The sequence below is a fragment of the Phoenix dactylifera genome, chromosome 12 (assembly GCF_009389715.1).
Source record: "Phoenix dactylifera cultivar Barhee BC4 chromosome 12, palm_55x_up_171113_PBpolish2nd_filt_p, whole genome shotgun sequence".
NCBI lineage: Eukaryota > Viridiplantae > Streptophyta > Magnoliopsida > Arecales > Arecaceae > Phoenix > Phoenix dactylifera.
The window spans coordinates 6,788,381-6,810,519 of NC_052403.1; the positions used below are offsets into that span (position 1 = coordinate 6,788,381).

The 22,139-nt window shown below is 38.8% G+C and overlaps 4 protein-coding genes across 4 annotated transcripts; 1 reads left to right on the plus strand and 3 right to left on the minus strand.

Moving 5' to 3' along the window:
* Positions 1–968: 968 nt before the first annotated feature.
* LOC120112792 (proteinase inhibitor-like) lies at positions 969–1,572 on the minus strand. Its single transcript, XM_039132679.1, has 2 exons — positions 1,510–1,572; positions 969–1,360 (listed from the first exon to the last, which is right to left on the minus strand). The coding sequence occupies exons 1-2, from the start codon at positions 1,559–1,561 to the stop codon at positions 1,155–1,157; spliced, it is 258 nt and encodes an 85-aa protein (XP_038988607.1). The 5' UTR covers positions 1,562–1,572; the 3' UTR covers positions 969–1,154.
* A 2,180-nt stretch (positions 1,573–3,752) lies between these two features.
* On the minus strand, positions 3,753–4,436 carry LOC120112793 (proteinase inhibitor-like). Its single transcript, XM_039132681.1, has 2 exons — positions 4,288–4,436; positions 3,753–4,152 (listed from the first exon to the last, which is right to left on the minus strand). Exons 1-2 carry the CDS (start codon positions 4,337–4,339, stop codon positions 3,920–3,922), a joined length of 285 nt encoding a protein of 94 aa, XP_038988609.1. The 5' UTR covers positions 4,340–4,436; the 3' UTR covers positions 3,753–3,919.
* Positions 4,437–11,404: 6,968 nt separating this feature from the next.
* On the plus strand, positions 11,405–17,276 carry LOC103696797 (very-long-chain enoyl-CoA reductase-like). The gene is made up of 4 exons (XM_008778518.4): positions 11,405–11,661; positions 11,930–11,969; positions 15,147–15,901; positions 16,251–17,276. Exons 1-4 carry the CDS (start codon positions 11,593–11,595, stop codon positions 16,317–16,319), a joined length of 933 nt encoding a protein of 310 aa, XP_008776740.2. The 5' UTR covers positions 11,405–11,592; the 3' UTR covers positions 16,320–17,276.
* Positions 17,277–19,208: 1,932 nt separating this feature from the next.
* On the minus strand, positions 19,209–20,475 carry LOC108510742. The gene has a single exon (XM_017840582.3). The coding sequence runs from the start codon at positions 20,048–20,050 to the stop codon at positions 19,568–19,570; it is 483 nt and encodes a 160-aa protein (XP_017696071.1). The 5' UTR covers positions 20,051–20,475; the 3' UTR covers positions 19,209–19,567.
* Between the last annotated feature and the right edge of the window lie 1,664 nt (positions 20,476–22,139).

A 22,139-nucleotide genomic window follows, 5' to 3' on the forward strand; every position in this document is an offset into this window, starting at 1 on the left:
GAGGTAATCTTTTATGAGAATATTGCCAAATTTCTAATGATGTTTTTGAGTAAAGAATTCATGTAATGATTTTTATTTTGTTTGGCTCATTTGTTTGCCATTTATGGCCCATTTATACGAAGGCCATCAAAATGAGACATTTTGGTTGAAATATATTTACACAAGTTCATAAATATTTTTAAATTAATTATACATATATTAAAAAATTATCATAGATAAATTTTAGTATATTTTTGGTATATTCATAAGTATATATTATAATTTTTATAAATATATTAGCAATAAATAAATATATTAATACTAATAGTTTCTATATCATACTTATTAATAATTTATGAATATTTATGAATAATTTCTAAATAGTATTATTACTATTCTAAAATATTAATTATAATAAGTAATATAAAATTAAAATAATTATTAATTTATTATAATTAATATAAATATATACTAATATATATTATATTAATATATATTTATTGTATTAGTATTTTGAAATCTCTTTTAAGATGGAAAATTTAGATCGGCCAATATTATATTATCTTTGAGATTTCATTCGTTAAGGAAGTAGAAAAGTGATTCAAAAATATTGGTGATATTTTCATATAGACATCCGGTCCGGGTTGCCACTACGTGCGACTGCAATAGAAACAGGAACATTCTCACTTCAGTGTTTAACGCATAAATCTGGATGAAATCGAACTTCTACATATATATCTCGATTCCTACCATTAAAGTTACCGGCTGCAATCGCTAGGCGATGCGATCCATTAATATTTTCCTGGTATTTCAGGATCCAGTAATTTAAATACAATTCAGATGGCAGAAACCGAACCTTTCCATATTGGCCCGATCCGAAACATCCTCCAGGGTGCAACCATGGCGCTAAAACTAAGCTCCACCGCTACATATGCAAAGGACCAGAGCTTTACACCAGGTTATCGAGTATCCTAATTAATAACGTCGAAGGAATTACAGGAGCCGAACAGCACTCTAAACCATGATAAAAACATCTCGGTCATTAGCAAAAACAGAAGCGTAATTATTATTATTGTTATTGGTCTTTAGAAAGACCTTATTCTTTTTATTATTAAGCGTCAGGATCGAGTCAAATCCAAGAGGCGCAACACATGCATGCACAGAAGAAGATGGTGTCAACCAACATAGGGGAACTCCACCACTATGTTTTGGTCATTAACAATAAGAAAGACTCGGTTGCAGCACTGAACTTCGTCGGAAGGAACACCAGGGGGCCTCTCATGCACCACGACGACGTTATCGATGTACCTATTATCGTCCTCTATCATCCTCACCGCCTCGTTCGCCGTCTTCCCCATCAGCTCCAACCATGCCATCTTCCCTGCGTCACAAAATAAAATAATAATAACCCCATAACATGTACGAGGATCTAGATACATAGTTATATATATATATATATATCTAAGAAAGCTATATACGAAAGTTAAAAAATTTATAAGTGGCTTATATTTGTAGCATGAAATAACATACCGGGGCATGCCAAACCGCTAGGGTCCGGAGACCTACGACAATAACCTCCCATGTCGCCTGCAAAGAAATGGAGGAGACGATCGATGGAGAGGGCAATGGAGGCCTCTCGCGGCGTTTATAGGGTCATTGACCGGTAGGATGTTCTCGAGGACAACGTAGCAAGGGGCACGAAAGTGGAACGGGGAGCGGTGAGCGGGCTCCGGGAGGATCCGCTGAATCTTTCGCGAGATCTTCCGCTTGCGCCGCAATAAATATTTTTATTCACAGCTTTCCATTTTTAGGCCAAAAAAATCGAGCAAAATCTTTTAGAAGAATTTAGAGCCCGCTCATTTCATTGGTTAGACTTTAAGACACGATCCTTGGCTATTGTTATTTAACTTTTAGTTGCGGACATATTTGTACGGTATTTAGCACATACTTATATTGGACACATTTATATTAATTTCTGTACATAGTCATTTTCTCTCCATATTCAGTGTATTGTTTCTGCACATACTTATCAATTTTGCTGAATCTTTTACTATATTCGAATTATTTACAGTTTGAACCATAATTTCCTATTCCTGTTGGTAACCATAATTTGAATGCCATAGCCCATGCCTCCAATGTGCATGCCATGTGTCCATATTCAGATGAAAGGAGAGCGCAAATGTTACCGGAGCCTGTACCCCTCTAATAGCATAGAGTTTTCATGGCCCCTCGAAGGAGAGATTGGTAACCAAGTATGGCTGTGATTGTCTAATGATAACCAGAGTTGATGGAGGCGCGCGTACCGTAGATAGCATCCTCCCCAACTATTTCTTTCCATCGGGATAGACGCTTTGCACCTTTTTTTTTCATCAAAAAATATTTTCATGTTGACATGCCATTTATCAAAATGAAAAAAAGGTGTGCTGAGATTTCTATGATGTAAAAGAATGAAAATTTTCATATTTTTTTTTTGCACCTTGTCCCGAAATTTTTTTCTGCAATGGAGAACAATGATTTCTGGTAGGAAAGGAAAAAGAGTTAAGCACCAAAAAAAATACATATTTGCTATGCTTTGGAAGGAATGTTCAGTGTTCTCTGCAAGAAATCTTGTTAAGTAGTAACACACCATGTCCAATCCTAGAAGAAATGTTCTCCGGAACTTTGCTCAGCGTTCTCATAGTCATGATAAGAACAATTAAAAGGGATTATGCGAGGTGTGCATCCAAGATGATTAGTTGGGAAAATGTCTCTTGAAGGCTAGTGGTGTGGAGCCTTGCTGCATCTGCTTCAAGACTCTGGGCACCAAATGTGTGTCCACTGTACATTAGCTCTTTGCTGCCATAGCAAGCCCAACCCTGCAACCTTGTGCTTACCTGCTCCTATCTGCCCTTTCTGCCGCACCATCATAGCCCAATTGGTGGTTGCCACAACCAAGATCAGGGAGGAGGAGGACAAGGACAATTTCTCAAAGCTTAGGAAGTCGAGGAAGTCTCAGAATGCCAGCAGTGAAGGAAGCAGCAGCCTCAATGGCTTGTCTTCAGCTATGCTCACTTTGAAAGATGGGCAGCCGTGGGTCGGGAAGGATTAGCCGATGGTTGTGATGTGATGTAATAATATATCTTAAATTCTTTCCATTCAAATTTAATTTTTAAGTTCAAATTATTATTGCAATCTTCTTCTTATTTTTCTTAATGATCCTTCATTTTATCGGAGTATTATCGGAACTCCCCAATATATAACTTTAACATGGCCGTATATTGCTTTTTTAGTCCATTAGGCCTATCAATTTTTACAATATCCGATGGAGGACCATATGATAACAGTCAAATGCATATTTTGATTTCTCAAAAGCACCATCACTTTTGGGCTTCAAGTACGACTATATCCATTAAATCTTATTGCTTACTCGGATGCAGTCTTGGGCTGGCAGCCTTGTTGCTAGAAAATGTACAAGTGGTTTTTGTATTTTTCTCAGATTTAACCTTTTTTCTTGGAGCACTAAAAAGCAAACAATAGTTGCTTGATCATTTAGTGAAGTGGAGTATCAATGCCTTACCCAAACTCTACTGGACTATAATGGTTATATTCTCTCTTATGTAAATTGCATATTCCTCTCCATTCTCTTCCTTAAATCTAATGTAACAACATTTCTACCATCTCTATCACCTTCAACCTAGTTTCTCATGTAAGAGCTAAATATATCGAGATCGATTATTGCTATATCTGAGAATTGGTAGATGGTAAACTTTTATTATCAGAAAAGACGCAAGGCATAATCAAGACACAAGACACGCATCTCGGTCATTAGAAGAAGAAGAAAAACAAAGAAAACGCTTATTCGTTTTTTGGTCTTCAGAAAAGACTTACTCGTTTCATTATTACTAATTTGGAGTCAAATCCAAGATGCGCAACATAAGAAGAAGAAGATGGATGGCATGCATCAACCCAGAGAGGGGACATTCACCACATTGTTATTCTCATCAACAAGAAGATAGACTCGGTTGCAGCACTCAACCTGCATGATATGGGGAGGTTCCCCAGCGAGACCAGCACCAGCGAGGGCAGCACTCGTAGCCAAAATGACGATGTTGGTGACGTAAAAATTCTCGGTCTGTATCCTCTTCGCCACCAAGTCCGCCCTGAACCCTACCAGCTCTGGCCATGCCTTCTTCCCTGCATCACAAAAATAAAATAATAACAACCACATAATATATACGAGGATCTAGATACGCCCATAGGCGTATCTAAGAAAGCTATACACGAAAATTATAAGTTGGCGGCTTATATTTCTAGCATAAAATGACGTACCGGGGCATCCCTGACCATAAGGATCAGGGGGCGTGCGACAATTTTTCCCCATGTCGTTTGAAAAGAGATCTAAAAGATGAGAAGGCGTATCCAGAGGAGAACTGTCGGAAATTCTTCTCGGTTGGCAATATTGGAGGCGCCGCTCGCAGTTTATAGGGTCATTGTTCGGTAGGATGTTCTCGAGGACAACGTAGCGATGGTCGGAAAGCTTAAGTCCAACGGGGTTCGGTGACGCTGATATTTTCTTCCGCGAGATCCGGAAAATCTTTCGCGACATCCTCCGCATGCATGGTAATATTTTCTTTTTCAGCTTTTCATTTCTACGCCAAAATAATCAAGCAAATCTTATGGAAGAATTTGGAAATCTTATGATTCTTGGCTCTTGGGGGATCCGGAAAATCTTTCGCGAGATCCTCCGCATGCACGGTAATATTTTCTTTTTCAGCTTTTCATTTCTACGCCAAAATGGTCAAGCAAATCTTATGGAAGAATTTGGAAATCTTATGATTCTTGGCTCTGGGGGGATTCGGAAAATCTTTCGCGAGATCCTCCGCGTGCACGGTAATATTTTCTTTTTCAGCTTTTCATTTCTACGCCAAAATAGTCAAGCAAATCTTATGGAAGAATTTGGAAATCTTATGATTCTTTTATAGTTATCATTTCATTTTTAGTCCCGCATATATTTATCTATTAGTATATACATAATTATATCCTTCCTATATATATAGTTACGTTGTTTCTGCATACGCTTATATTGTTATATATACTATTATTTGTAATTGTGCAGATGTTGAAGAATAAGGCCCTGTTTGGAGGAGCTGTTGGCAATAGAACTGTTGGAAGTAGAGCTGTTGGAAGTAGAGCTGTCTGAAGTAGAGCTGTTATAAAAAACTGTTTGTTGTTTGGTAACTACATTTCTAAAGTGCTGTGGCGCTTTAACATTTATTTAGTAAACAAACTGAGAAAGTACTTTTGCATAACAAAATGACAATAAAGGACATTACTAGTATTATACAATAGTGCATAATAAAATATTATATATATATTAATACATAAATATATGATATAGTATAATATTAATGTAATGTAATATAATATTATTATAATATAGTACTAGTATATTGTTACTATAGGATAATAATTTAATATAATATTAAATAATTTAACATAACATAATATAATATTATATTCTATTTATAGTATAATACAATAATGAATATATAAAATATTATAATTATTAGTATAAATTAGTTTTTCACTCTTTTGATGATCATTTATCTCTCTAACAAATTTTTTAGTTAGGTGAAAAAATTGGTTAAATAATTACTAATATTTATTTTTATTTATTTAGTTATTATTTTATTTCATTAAAATATATTTATTTGTTCATTTATATACATATTTATTTTTTTTTCTTTTTTTCTTTCCTTTTCTTTTTTTTCCTTCCCTTTTCTTCTTTTTTTTTCTTTTCTTTTTTCTTCTCTTCTTCTCCTTCCTTCCTCTGTTTCCTTCTTCTCCTTTCCTCTTCTCCCGCGAGGCCGGCGGCGTCGGAAGGGGGCCGGGCCGCGGAGGCCGCGGGAGGGGGGCCGGAACGGCGGGCCGCGGCGGCCGCGGAAGGAGGCCCGGGAGGGGACGGGGACGGTAGGCCCCGGCGACCGTGGGGGGAGGGAGGGCTCGGGAGGGGGCCGGGACGGCAGGCCGCGGCGCCCGCGGGGGAGGGGGGACCTCCGGAGGGGGCCGGGATGGCGGGCCGCGGCGACCGCGGGGGAGGGGAGGCCTCGGGAGGGGGCCAGGACGGTGGGCTGCAACGCCTGCCGGGGAGGCGACGGCCATGGCTGCCCCTTCCTCCCCTTCCTCTTTTTTTTGCTGTGGGGGGTCGCAGCGGCCCAGGCGACAGGCTGCAGCGGCGGCTGGGGAGCGCGGCCACGGGTGGCCGGCGTGGTGGCTGCCACTGTGGGCAGCCACGGGCTGCCTCCCAAAACAAAAAAAAGAGAAAGAGGGCCGGCGGCATTGAGGAGAAGAAGGAGAGAGAGAGGGGGGATGGAGAGAGAGGAAGAGACGGTGGGATTGAGATTTTTGAGAGAAAAAAGGAACTTTTAAATAAGAATATTTTGATCAAAAATACAGCTTCCCGACAAAGCTGAAAACAGCGTTTTCGGAAAGCTCCAAAATGGAGCTTCCCTCCAAAAGCTGTTTTCACTTTTCAGCTTCCCGCAAAAGCTGAAACAACTTTTACAAAATTTTACCAAACATCATTTTTTAACTAAAAGTACTTTTGGAGGGCCAGAAAGTGCTTTTTGGCCCTCCAAAAGCTCCCCCAAACAGGGCCTAAGTAGGTATTAGGGATTGAAAATTAAAAAAAATAAAATTTAGAGTGGGTATATATTAAAGACCTAGACAATAGCGACTAAAATTGATTGGCTATGATCAATTTACCAAATATTTTACTATATTGAAATTATTTGCTATATTTAAATATTTCTTTATAGTTATTGGGTTCTTGATTTGTAAATGGTAGAATGAAAATCAACTCCTTAAAATAGTATTTATTCTTAACCGTGATTTACTGATTAATGCTTTGAACATTAAGATCTCAAAATATATTTCTTTTCTCAAATTGAGTAACGGCAGGATGCCTTCAACAATTCTTTCGCATATATATTTATGGCACGAGAGGATTCGTGAAATTAATGTCTTATTCGTCCTAGTAATAAGAAGAGGTTGTATCAGCACATCAGTGTTATGTTGGCATGGTGTGTTTGTGTCGTTGCGAACTTCAAAACTTAGTTTTTTGTTTTTATGTGCCAATCTGCATTAGTTCTGCTGAGTCTTATACTTAATGGACATATGAGCATTGATTGTTTAAGTGAATGGTCGAGCATTAGATTTTAACTTCATCAAACTTTTGGAAAGTAAGTTTTTTATTTAGAAAATTTATAGAACTTAATGTGGATTGCTTTAGCCATTATAAGTAGAGTTAGACAGAAGCCAAAAGCAAGATCCCTTATATTGAAAAGCCAAATTGCAAGTCAAACTTCTCCAAGCCATAACTTTATCATACGACGACATCCGATTGAGATATTTATTCTTTTTTTTTTTGTGAAATCGAGTAATTATTTTAGATCTACAACCTGACGCCCCTTTTCTCCCTTCTTGAGAGGGGTTCTGCCCTAAGAGATTAGTTCTAAGTTTCATTATTTGGGTCCTGAAATGGGTCGATTAGATTAATTTTTTTTTTGAGAAAGATTTTGATAAGATATCTTCCAATCCAAAAAAAAATAGGTAGAGCAATAGAAAACAAAGTTGATATAGAAGTCAAGATCTATCTTCTGTAAAATTTAAAATTTTTTGAGTTTATTGTCACCAGTCATGCGTATTTTAGAAAACTATCTCTTATTATAGTTGAGAGGAGAATTCGATCAGAATTATGGAAGCTAGGGCGGACCTCACCATTCTAAATCAAGGCTATATATCTTGGTTTTATGATTATCAATGAAAAGAAACAAAGGACATAAAGTTTACTTTCATAATTTTTTTTATTTTTTTTAAATTTCTTTGGAAAGATTTGATCAGTTAAACAAGTTGAAGGAGTTTTTTCTTTTTCCCGATTAGATTAATGTTGGCTTCCACCTTTTATTAGTTTTCGAATTTGGACGGGACTGCACTAAACTTGGAAGTTCTTTTAAAGAATGCACGGTATCCTTGTTTGTGAGGTTTTGGATATTAGTCCTTTATGGTACAGCGAGAAGGGAGAAAAAATTGGATTAGCTTCTAGTTACGAGTTCTATTACTACCTTATTAATAAAATTTTATTTTAGTTCTCTATTTATTTTTTCTTTTCAATATTATTTTTTTCTTGCAGTTCTTTGTAAATATTTTTTAACTATTTTCTTTCTTCGGATTTATATATTCTCCCTTCAAGATAAATGGTAGAAGTAACACCAGTCTCTCGGAGAGGTAACTTCCCTCCCCTTCCTCTCCTGACTAGTCTCTTCCCTCTCTCTCCTCTCCTTTTCCTGGCAGGTCTTTTACCCATCGGTGCAGTAGTGGAGGTGGACATGGACTTGAGTAGAACCCTCGTCAATATAAGGAGCCTACGGCGCGGTGGAGGAGGAATCAAGACGATTTATGATGATCAACTGTAGTTAGCCTGCTTGCGTCGCCAGCAGCAAAGAAATAGTGGAGACGGATAAACTTGCGTAGATGTTGGAGGCAACAATGGACATTGCCATTGGAGCAGTGGCTATGGTGGTGTAGTTGGAGTAGTACAGGGATCCCTCAACCTATTGGTGCTGGAGTGGTTTTGCGGATATCAAACATGGTGAAGGTGCGGCAAGTCCAAATTAAGGAGCAGGCACGGAACTACGATGGAGCTGGTAAGGCGGAGGAACCATCCATCTTGGTACGATGGAGTTAAGTCCATAGAAGAAGATGAGCAATGGTGGCGGTGAGAACACCATGGCGGAAGGATGCATGACAGAAGAGAGAAGTTGGAAGGTTTTGAATTCGAATCATCTAAAAAACTTTTGAATTCAAATTAGATAAGCGAGTTGGGATGGGACTGCACTGTATTCACCTGGCGAAGCCAATGAGTGGTTTGTAATTGGATTCGGGCTATTCAACGTTGCATGGACTAGTTGGGGCTGTTTATTCTCCGGTTTTTATCTTTTTCCCTTTGCTTTCTTTTTCTACTTTATCTCTTCTTTCTTTCACTAAATTTGCTGGTCCTCTAAACTTTCTTTCTTTTTCTTTTTCTAAAAAAATAAAAAAAAAATCCTATTCTTTCACTTGACAATACGCTGACTTGGTGCTAGGGACGAGAGCTACATGCACCATGAGTGCACCACACTAATCATCTTATCTTATTTCTGTGAATCCTATTTATTATATGCTCATTTTGAATTGCCGTCTCTCTCATCTTAGTTTGGTTTGTTCTTGTGATGCACCACTGATATGGTTCCCGCGGTGTAGGAAATGCCCTATTCACATGGTGTAGATGCTGTAGTTAATGTGAGATGTAACTAATAAGTCAAACAATTTAATGCAATATTTCCTCGCTAATGTAGCTCTTCAACTAATTTTTGATGCTTCAAATGGCTCTAGCCTATAATAACTTGCACCTTAATCATGTCATGTTCCACTGCCTGCATGACTTTCTTGGCCTACTTTCCGGATTTGATTTTTAATGAGTTCTCCAATGCCATACACCTACGGGTGAAAACGGCTTGGGTTGTGATCTAACCCACATTGACCTGACTTAATTTCAGGGTGAACTAAACAAGGAGTATTAAGAAGAGATTAACCACTCTTTAGATTAATATCCATCTGCCATGACCAAGCCCAGCATAACCTGATCGGATCTAAATGCAATTCTACTCTCATGATCCAAAATGGGTTTGAGCCCGAACCCATATATGACCTTTTTAAAATATTAGCGAAAAATTTTAACCCATAGCTGACCCAATTTCAAAAAGAAAATCTTAAATCCGAACCTAGCCCAAATGAGATATAGTATGGTTAGCCAACTTATGACACCCTTAACCCCACATCTTTCCCCACTTGTGTAATTGAAGGCGATAACCATCTTTGTCAATATCGAACAGAATAAAGGCGACATCCAACTCCTCTAGACAATTGCACCCCCAAAAGTCTATTTTGGAGTCTCTTTCCTAATTTTAACTTCAAGATAAAGTTCATCAAAAAGACATCCACAACCTCATGTATGCTTGCACGTAATCCCATATTCTACCAAGTGTTGGACAAAGAGGCGGCTCTTTTTTAAAATCAACGAGACAAAGTTGCGTCTTGAAGTTTTAAAACATCGAAGATGACATTTTAAATGCACACAATCTTTCTTCGGATGATACACGGAGAGTGCAAGCAAACAGGCATGACACATAGTAGACTTGCATAAGAATCCTTATTTGGTGTCTAGCTCACCATCCTAACTATCCAATTAAATCTAAGTCTTGATTGCAGCTCCTCACCAACTTGGTTAGCCAAATTTTTGAGTTTGTGTTTCCTCTGGGCCACGTATTAGCCAAGTTATCAAGTTATTTGCCCATCACCATCCATATAGATGGTTCCCATTAATCGACAGCATGTCACTGAACAAATGATGGAACCCACTTGCAGTACATGCTCTAGATACCAAGACTCAAAGGGCTCGTTTGGTTCGCGGGAAGCATTTTCCTTCCTAGGAATATGATTCCTGGGAAACAAATTCCTAGGAAGAGGATGCCTAGGAAAGTACTTTTGGCATGTTTGGTTGACCATGGGAAAGTGACAAATTTCCAAGGTGCTTATGTTTGGTTGGCCATCTACTTTCCTAGGAAAGTTATATATAATTCCTATTATGCCCTTAATAAAAATTAAGTTTTTAATGCCTCTTTAATGCTTCTTTAATGCTGAAGGGACTTTTTGGGAAAAAGTAAAAATGGAGTGATTCCCGCCTCATGGGAAAGTAACTTTCCCATGTTTCTCATGGGAAAGACTTTCCCATGAAATGTGGGAATCACATTCCCATGGGAATACTACTTTCTCTTCTCTCTCCTTTGAAAACTCCAACCAAACAAGAGACATCTCATTACTTTCCCGTTGACCACACTTTCCCCCCTTCTTTTCCCGCGAACCAAACGAGCCCAAAAGTCATTTCATAAATTGCACATGTTTTCAATTAGAATGGGTGGAGCCCTTGTACCGCAGAGCGCTACGCATCTCTGGATGGCTGCTATTAGAAGATGAACGGCCATCAAATAATATGTGCTCGTGAACTGTCTTCCATCTTCTGATCGCGTTCATCACCTGCGCACTATAGAGGATTCGTGCTCTCAAGTTTTGCCCTATGAGAAAAGAAAACTTGTACAGGGTTTGAAGTGAATGAGTCTCCCAATCTATAAAAAAAATGAATGCGATATTCATAGTTGGTCGTTGGGTGGGCCAGCTTGTTTGGGCCAGCAGGAATTAGGTCCCCGTTGGTGGTTTCTTGTTAATGTATGAATTGGACCGAGCCCATTCAAACGTTGTTTTCACTTGCTGCGGTGCTACTGGGGTACGTGCCTTGTTCCATGTATTCCGTCTCAACCAATATAAAAGAGTCGAAAGAGAAGGGCGGGTTAGCCCTCCTACTCCCAACCAGAAGCCTTAATTACTCGGTCCTAAGGCCACTGAGAGCGATTGGAATAAATATGGCTCGCGCTGCCTCTGTTCTGTGTCTCTGATCCACATCCGCCCCGCGCCGCGTTCTCTCTTCTTCCTTCTTCCCTCTTTGGCCGCGGTGGATTTGGCTTCGAACCCTCGGGCGCGATGAAGGTGACCGTTGTCTCTCGCAGCGGCAGAGAAGTCATCAAAGGCGGGATCGAGCTCAAGGATTCGGTGTGCCCCTTTCCTTTTCTCTCTTTGTTTCCAGAAAAGTTTCGATTTTTATGTTCTCTCGGTTTGTCTTAGATCCGTCAAAGTTTGGATTTTTTTTTGTTCTATACTTCTGGTCTTCTTAAGTGCATCTGTGTCGCTTGTTGAAATTATCCTGTGGATCTGAAATTTATTGTGGATGACTGCAACTAAAATTCTATCTTGGGACAGTTGAAATATGTTTCTGATGAGTATAACAACTGAGAAAAACTGTTCTTTGATGTGTTTGCAGGCCACCGTGAGCGATCTACAGGATGCCATTCATGCTCGAAGTAAGTGTCGAGAGGATCTCTGACTGTTCTCTCTCTCGGTGAATTGTATAATATTATTTATAATCGAGATTGAAGCAGTTCTTTTCTTTCTTGATTTCTTTATAATTAACTTTATTTTGGTTTTCCATGCGAAGCTTTATTATTTATTTATTTTTGTTATTTATGTTCTACGACTTTTGCTCTCTCTAGAGAGCTGGATTTTCCTTGTTATGATTTCATGCTCTAAATGACGCTGAAGGCTCTTAAAGAACAGAAATCATCCTTATTTTGATAAATGTAGTGAATGTCATGAAATGGATCACTTTGAGAAAGTTGATGAAAATATGTCTTGGCTTCGATAGAAGTGATCAACACAAGGGTGTGGGAATTGGTGTGACAAAGAGATGCCGGAAGCAGTTTTCTCACATGGATTGTGGGACACTTTTATTTGGGCTTTAATCTGATATGTGAAGCATTCTTGAAATGATGCTTATTTATTCTTTCTGATGTTGCAAGCTCACCCTACTTGTACACGTCTAGATCATAAGATATGTATGCTTGTTGATATGAATGATTTGTAGTAGTTCATCCAGACATAATCTTTATATATTTAAAATTCATTACTATTTCTTTTTTTGCTATCTCTGCTACATGATTATGATTCACATATTTATTTTTTGTGAAGATCCATTACTTATGAACTGGGGCTTGCTCCAATGGTTGCAACCCTCTGCTTAATAACTAGAGGTCCTGGGTTTGATTCTTTGGTGGTGCAACCCAAAAATCTGAGTCTGGGTATAATGTGCAAGGTTGGCTATACTAGTATTAGGACCCTTACCGGCTGCTTGATGGTATGGTACAATACACTATCAGTATTGCGCTGTTCCGATCTGTTTTGGACTATTTTTTTTTTAAAATTTTGAACTAAAGCTAGCATATGATTTGCCGACTTTGGATCAAAATTGAAAATAAAAAAAGGTTTGAAACCGAAAAAAAGAAAAGGTTCTCCCCTCTTCCATTCTCTCTTGTTCCAAAATGAAGATAGCAAGACAGAGAGGGAGAAAAGAAGAGAGGAAGAGAGAGAGAGAGAGGGTGAGGGAGGGGGGGAGAGAGAGGCCAAGAGAGAGGGCTTTCGAGCCGTCATCATTGTAGGGTTAGGGCTGAGAGAAAGAGGGAGGAAGAGAGAGAGAGAGAGATAGAGGAGGAGGTGGAGGGGTTTCTTATTGGTGAAGTTGGAGAGGAGGGTGGAGAGGGTGAGCGATGAGTGGGGGCGTGCTTTGAACGGTCGCGAGCACTGAAGGAGAGAGGATCTCAAACACCGGGAGAGAGGGGTCTCAAAAAGATTGTGAAGAAGGGAGCGATGGAGGGATGTTAACCGAACCAAGGTTTTGGGCGAGCTGGTTTTAATCGATTTGATAGGCAAACAGATTTAATTAGCTGAATCTCCAACCCGTTCAGTTCAGTACACCCCAAACCAGCCGGTTTGGCATTTCGTGGGTGGGCTTCCCTCTCTTTCCTTGAAAATAGTAGAGCGATTACTTAAAGTACTTACTCCCTTGACTTAATACCCCGTTACTTTGCCATGGATAACTAGATTACCAGGTGTCCATCCATGAGATAAATGCCATGAACTTACTTGAGCAATTCGTTTATCCAAACATTTTCAGTGCTATTCTTCTCATTTTCCTTTTCTTTTTTCTGATTGAACAAAGTTACAGTTCTGCTGATTTTTTTTAATAACATATTATATCAGTAAACCGTTAAGTTGTTAGTCGTGTCCGAGATCAAGTTCGAAGAAAGATATGAGCTGCCAGATTCTTGTCTTAGGGGATAAAAGTGTGTATTAAACATGCAAAGAGGTAACTAAGCCACTTTACCGAGTAGACTAGATAATCTGGATGTGCATGCTTGTGCTTGCATCCAGCTTAACATGAGGTAACAGAAACTTCTAATTATATTTGTTCTATATGCGTAGGTTGTTAAAAGCTCTCCTAATTGATAATTGATCCATGCTCCAAACTTGTGCACAGGCAAAAACATTGTTACTTTTATATCACGTGATTTTATCATGCCACATACTCCTCACACAAAACTCTGGCTGGGACCAGATTCATTTTACGCTCTAGATCCCACCCAAGCTTGTCATTTGGTTTGCTTGTGTTTATATGACCGGTCCCCAAGAACTTGTATTTGCTAGGTGTTTCTTATGTTCATATTGTCTTAGGCTAGGATTAAGCTACAGCATATCTGTAGTATTTTTGGGATATTATCTCTTGCTTTATATTTGTGTCAATTGTCAAAATATGACTTATTATATCGAGTTCCTCTGAAATAGATTGTATGAAATATTTTGTATCATTTTTCTTTGTCACACAAGCATGCACAAAATCTCTCTTAGCTATGAAGGTGACTCAGGTTGGACATCTTGCATTTGGATAATGATAATATGATAGTCTGTTGATTGTGTTTAAAGTGCAAATCAGGTGATGGAAGATCTATGTGCTGATTTTATGCATAACTCTTTCCTCAAGAGGTCGTTCGGCCAGATGAAATGCATCCAAACTATTGAATTATGACCCCTGTTTTCATATGTTTCCTGTGAATTTACTTGTTATAATTTTACCTCTATAGTGTATCTGCTTTTGACCGGAGAAATCTCTTAGTACGCAAATGATTCGGCGCAAGCCATACACATGCACCATAGATACTAGTTATGCTACACTCTGTTTAGCTGTTTGCATTCCTTTTACTGGAAAAAAAATTACAAAAAGGAACTAAAGATCTTGCTCCATCGAATCACATTTCTTTTAACTTTTTACTTATTTCTTATTCTTCGTATATCACTCCTTTCCTACTTTTGGCTTCATGTTTTTCTACTTTCTTTCTGGTTCTTTTCTTTTTTTAATTAAATAACTTTTGTCTTGTGTTTTTCTTTTTATTTGTGCTTCTTTAGTTGAAATTTTACTTCTTTAATTTTACAAATTTTACCAATATTTCATATCTTTCTTTCAAAATATTCCTGTTTTTAGCATGTCAGAAAGCTATATTTTTACTTGAGTTGTCAGTGTTACTCCAGCCATGGTTATTTGTGTACCAATTTCCTATATTTCCAGCATGATTCTACTTTTAGATATCCATGTTTTCTCTGACTTTTAGACTCTGCTACTGAAACCTGACTTTTCTATGCATGTATCACAGCCAAAAAATACTATCCTTCTAGACAGCGGCTTACCCTACCTTTGCCACCCAGAACTCAGGGGAAACCTGTTGTCCTTAATCCAAAGAAAAGGCTTACAGAGTATTGTGATGGAGATGCAAACAATTTGACTGTGGTATTGAAGGATTTAGGCATGCAGGTCTCGTACAGCACTCTTTTCTTCTGGGAGTATTTGGGCCCTTTAATTATCTTCCCTATCTTTTACTATTTCCCGGTGTATGAGTTTCTTGGTTATGAGGGTGAACGAGTCATTCATCCAGTTCAGACCTATGCCATGTATTATTGGTGCTTCCACTACTTCAAGCGTATCATGGAGACATTCTTTGTCCACAGATTCAGCCATGCAACTTCACCACTCTCTAATGTATTCAGGAACTGCGCCTATTATTGGACTTTTGGCGCATACATTGCATACTATGTTAACCATCCACTCTATACACCTGTTGGAGACTTACAAATGAAGATAGGGTTTGGCTTTGGGTTGATCTGCCAAGTTTTGAACTTTTATTGTCATCTTCTCTTGAGAAACCTTAGGAGCACTGATGGCAGTGGTGGTTATCAGATTCCTCAAGGGTTTTTGTTCAACATAGTGACTTGTGCAAACTACACAACAGAGATCTATCAATGGCTTGGTTTCAATATCGCTACGCAGACTGTAGCAGGTTATGTCTTCCTTGTGGTGGCTGCTCTCATTATGACTAACTGGGCCCTTGCAAAGCACCGCAGGCTGAAGAAGGTAAACAGCGATTATCCTTTTTCTGGTTAAACAATTGTAGCTCTCTTTGCTTCCAAGAATACATGCACCATAAAAGCATTCTTTCATCCAGGTGCCTCTTATGCCTTTCTTTTGTTGTTTGCTACGCTTACCCTCCTCTCTCCGGCCCTTATTCATTTTTCCATGAACTAGATGGCGTTGCTCTATTACATGCTTAGAAGACAGATTGCCACTTTCTATTGTCTCTAAATAAAGCACAAATATTTGCTTATTTTAATTAATGGTTCTTCTCTATGCTAATCAACCTGGTAACTGAGTGGCTTATATATACTATTGCATTTGTTTCTAACCCATGCTCCCATTTCTGCAGATATTTGACGGGAAAGAAGGACGACCTAAATATCCTCGGCGATGGGTGATACTTCCTCCGTTTTTCTAAGTGGCAATCCTCTTGGTTTGTTTCTCTGCTCTCAAAATCTTATCAATCCAAGTAGAATCCTGTCAGCGTAATTTAGAAGATTGTTCTACTGTAAACAACTGAACTGTCTGTTGAACCGCCAAGCAGTTAAATCAGCATGATTGCTTGTGGAGTGCATGATATATTCTGTTTGATAGTTTCTTAAGCTCAATTTATTGTTCAACTTATTTTGTCCAAGGTACCTCTTTATCACCCCCCCTCCTTTTTTTTCTGAAAAAGAAGTGATACTTGTCCGGACAAATTCAAACGCTAAGACATGGTCAGTTGCGGCCCCATGAGTTACTTAATATTTTTGTTTTTTCTGCACATTTTTTTTTAATTTTTTAGGCTGATCGCATGTTGGTTGTGATTGTGTTTTCACCCGGAGAATCTTCATATTAAATGAAGCTGGGGATGTTATAACAAATTGCATCTGGTTTGCTTAAAAAAACCTGTCTTTCTGCCATGTAAGTTCTGTGCTTCTAGACAAAATCGAAGGCTTTTCCAATCTCTTCAGGGTCTGTTCCGGTATTTCTGCAGGAATTATCCTGCAGAAACTGGAGAGAATGGAAGTATGGGAGGGGGAGAGAGAGAGAGAGGACGAAGGGCTGGAGACGATGAGGGAGATAAGGCTTTTTGTTGGCTGCAACTGTATCCATCGTGTGTGAGCCGCTGTTGTACCAGAAGAAGAAGATGAAAAAAAAGTTGAAAGGCTCTGCTCAAATGGATTGTGTAATGTGCGAATCCAGCAGAATTTCTGAATTTCCGAGGCCGTAAATGAATTGGTCACAGCAGCAAGAAGCCCATGGTGGTCAGTGTTGGGATTTTGGACGGCAGCTGTTTGTCTGGTACACAGAAAGCTTGTGATAGATAATCTTATAGATCCATGCACCTGGTCTTCTGATATCAAACATCCGCGTTGAGTCTTGATCTCGAGCATCCTTAGCGAAGTTTCTGAATTTTAAATGTCTAATAAAGGGGGGCTCTATAAGGTGCATTCCCGGCACAGATTTTATTTTGCTTCAACTGTGAAAGGCGTACTTTCGATTTTAAAATCCTTCTGCTCATTATATTGCAGATTAATTTGTTCCGTTAGGTTTCGTGTCTCCACTCTCCACATGAGAGATGGCCAACTTCGTGACATTGTAGGGACCAGGCAAAAGGCTTGCTCGGGTCGACTTTCTGCAAGCTGGTTTTGCGCAACCAAGTAGACTACTTCATTTGTCTTTTCATTATTATTATTATTATTATTACTATAACCGAGGAGTCCCACAAATCTAGTATATCTCCAAAATTTAGAAAATAAAAATATTTCAAAAAAAAGTGGCATGACTATACCATCAGTTCAGAGCATCTCGTCGGAGTGATAAGCAATAAAAGATGTAATCTAATCTACTGTTCTATTCGCCTTGCGGTAAATATGACTCGTTCTAAAAGTAGAGCACATGCTCGCACGCTATCAAATATCTAGAATCAGAGGGGAGGGGGCCTATTTCTGGCCGAAGACTGCTTCCGAATCCAACTGATTGCTGTAGTCGAGTCATCTTCCAACAGGATGGAGTTCGTCCCCAAGTATAACCTTGCATAGGTGACTAACTTTATTTGTTTCTCTCTCTCATCTTTTCCCAATAGTTGAGCTAATACTAAATTTGAAGGATTTTAGCATAAGTCCAGTGAAACACCTCAAACATAAAGCATCATTGTGCTTTTCGACATTGGCCCACCGTTTAGTACTATTTGGCCTCCTGCCTGCAGAAGTTTGTAGTCCTCGATTGCTCATTGACTAGGTCACAGAAACACTTTGCATGATGGCCATTTAAATAATAGAATAATATGACCAAAAGAAATAATCTCTTATCCCACCAATTAGGATTTGACTGTAACCATGTGAACCTTGGCCACCCATTTCTTCCTTTCTAAATCTGTCGCTGGAATTGACATATTTTCACAACATATCGTATCTCACTTTGTCTTCTTTCTTCTCTCTCATCACTTCTCCTCTGGAGCTCCCAACTCCCAACCAGTATCCGTAAGCATGATCATTGTGATTGGATCTCTGTTTTTAACAACAGCATGGATTTATTGTTAAGATTTAAACTTTTGTATTTGATCTACATTCCAATACTTCGATGTTTGGATAGCGAAGACGTACAAGTGATGTGTCGCTATAAATTTTTCATAACCTTCCTACGTATACATATATTGCTCCAGCTACAATTTCCAAGATAAATTTCTTATACTGAAAGCTCTCATTTCCATGCAGGGGAACACTATAATATGTAAAAAACTGGGCACGATGCATCAGCAGTCCCCTTTGAGGGCTTCCATGATTCTAAAACCTAAGAACTGCCCTCCATCCACAAAGAACACAATTAACAGAAGAAAATAAAGAAAAGCCAGTGCATAGATGATTTCAATAAATTGATAAAGCAAAAAAGCAATGTTCCCATCGAACTTTATAAATGACTTCCTTTTCTCTTCCTCTAGTCGTACTAAGTTAGCATATCAAGACATGGTTTGTTCGCAAATGAAGATCTAAAGTTGTATCTAACCTATTAAAAAGGCTAAGATGTCAACTTTTCCTTTTGACAATACAAAGCTAAATCTTGAGAACTTGCATGCAAGTACTCAATCTGCAACATTATTGCTTAGAAATCGAAATAACAACAACAATTCTTTTGGTCTAACTTACAACAAGGGAGTCCATGAGAATAGTATCTCCAATATGGAAAGAAAAGCCAAACATTGCTTCAAAAAAAAAAAAAAAAAAAAAGAAGAAAAGAAGAAGAAGAAGAGGAAAAGAAAAGCCAAACTCTGCTTACTTTAGACCACAATCCATCCAATTCAATGCACAAAAGCAGAGCAAAGACAAACAACAAATAAAGAAATATATCTCTGAATAAGGGACACATGTAAGCTTCGTGACTAGGAGAAAGAACAGCTTCTGCCCTGAAGTAGAAAAATACCACACACACTTTCCTTGGTGGGTACTCCCTCACCTATGAAAGCTGTAATTTGCCTCTATGTACCAAGGTTCTGTGCTTCTCTACCCCAACAAAGCCGAATACACACTCTAACCAAAAAATAATAATAATAAAAAATCTGTTCTATGTATTCATGTTTGAAGGATCCCAAAACAACTCAGAAAAGGAAAAAAGAAAAGAAAAGAAAAGAAAAATAATCATGTATGTTTGTATATAGCTTATGAATGCACCATAGCATCATCATCATCAGGCATTGGTAGCTTCCCTCCTAGGCTTCTTCATCCTTGGGCCAGCATCAGCAAGCTGTGCACTCCAGAAATTTCCAATCTCACCCTGTACATCAACTAGTTGTCCAACCTGACTGGCCGTCACCTTCCTCTTCACGTACATCAAAGGTGGGGGCTTCCTTGGGGCCAGCGGGCACCTGCGAACCTCCGGAATTCTATTCCTCGGAGATGTCGGTGTGTGATAGCCTTCATCTTCACCAACATCACCAGCATCCTTACCTTGATCTACTATCTCTTCTTTGATTCCATTCTCCTCCGAGGAACAAGAAGAAGAGGAGGATGGGCGAGGAGGGGCAGGACTCCTCGCTTCTCCTTTGGCTTCCATTATTTCTCTATCCTCTACTTCTAGGGGTGGGGTGTGGGAATTCCAATATAGAATTTGATGGGAGTCTATATGGAAGGGTTTGGGGTCCTCGGACACAACTAGCTTTGCACTGGACATGCTCAAATAGTTTCCTGGTCGAACTCGGAGTACGTGGAATCGAGAGGGGGGGCTGTAATAAGAAGGAAGCGAGGAGAAAGAACAAAAAGAAAATAAAGAAGGTAAGAGTTCAAAAAGTGAGGTCAGAAACCAGAAGCAAACAGAGGAAGCGACAACTGAAGAAGAATAAGAAGACGGGCAGAAAAGGTTGCCAGTTTGCCGCACCGACCTACAAGCCTATGTCCGCTTCTCGCCCTGTTCCAGTCTGGCGATCTGCATCGGTTTCTTCGATGATTTGGACGTTTTTGGTGAGGGGCCGAGAGGTCGGAAGCAATGCGGTTTTATTACCTGAAAATATGTACTACCAATCTATGAGGTTTTATTACCTGAAAATATGTACTCCTGAATCAATCTACGAGACTCTCGCATAAGAGGATGACCATCACCGTATCCGTCTACTCTCTAAATCCAATTGATCACTATAGAGAAATCTTCTTCGAAGCACACATGCCCTGCACCCAATACCCGCCTCGCATAGGAGATCTCCTTTCAGGCTGCCCGAAGCTCTGCCTCAATTGCAATTGGTCCAGACGTGCGATGGCCTCCAACTGCTATTAGTCTATCGAGATAGTCTTGGATCATAAATCCAACACCTTCAGACACCCCGTCCGCCGACATATTACCATCGAGTTCACTTTGAGATGACCACAGGGTGGAAGCACCCAAGAAACAAGAACGAACCTGTGCTATGACAGCGGATAGGGTACCCCAGATGTCCGTGGTCATCCCTCATCAATTTTTGAAAGTTTCATACACACCCTTCAAAATTTCAAACTATTCCAAATTGATCCTCCGACCAATCTGCCGTTATATTCGGAGTGCGGATGAATGAAGAGGTTACTTTGAGATCTTTGCAGGATAGATGAATGAAGGAGTTCGGAGTGCTTTTTGCAACAAACAATCCTTAACTATAGCTCATATACTAAAAATGCTTTAAGATTTATGCAGATATATAAATGAAAGGATTCAAAGTACTTTAAGACATACGGTGATCCTTAACTATCGGTCCCATACTAAAGATGCTCTAAGATCTGTGCAAGTGGAAGAATAAAGATGTTTGAAGTGCTTTGAGATCTATACAATAATTGATCCTTAACTATGGACCATATATTATGGATGCTTTGAGATCAATGCAAACAGATAAATGAAAATGTTCGGAGTGCTTTGAGTTCTGTATGGCGGGTGATCCTTAACTATGGATCATATTATTAAGAGTTCTTCGAGATCTATGTCGGAATTCCACCCTACGAACAACTAATACAAATGATATTTTGTTTATAATACAATTTTATACTGCTATATGATGGTCATGTAATGCCATTTTATTAATAGAGATGAACGACGGAACAGTTTGAAACAATTTGGAAACTTAAAAGAATATGTTTGAAACTTTTGAAAGTCAAGGAATGTCTAAGTCGAGGGAACATTCCTATAATTTTTCTGCAAAAAAATTAAGCAAAAAAATTCGGCATCTAATTATTCTCCCATTCTAATAATCATCCTCTGACATCATCATTGCTCATCGGGATAGAATAATATTTTTAAATTCAAATATGATTTCGATAAAAACAATTATAATTTATCTGATGCATAATAATTTAGGCAGATAGTCCGGCAATCTCATTATTCTTTGGAAAGTAATAAGAAATAGCCGTTATTATAACATTCTATTTTTATTTTCAATTTTTTTTCTTGTTCATTTATATCTAAGTAAATAATGATCACCACTTCTATTATAGCTTTCAAAAATGATAAAGACGAGGACCTCGGTTAAATTTGCTTCATTTCTCCTTGTTCCGTTTCTTGCCATGATTACTGCTGATGAAATTGATGGACGATGATGTCTCACTATATTTTGCGTATCTTAATTCATAGCATGGGACGTACAACAAATGCTGCATTGAATGATTTCCATCAGAAAAAACATATGCCGAGCATCAAACTTAACTAGACTCCTATTTCCTGGCATGAATCCCCACCACGCTGTCTCAAAGTTTGGATGAAGGCCCTAGGATGGTTTAACTAGCAAAAATTCTTAGAAAAATAACAG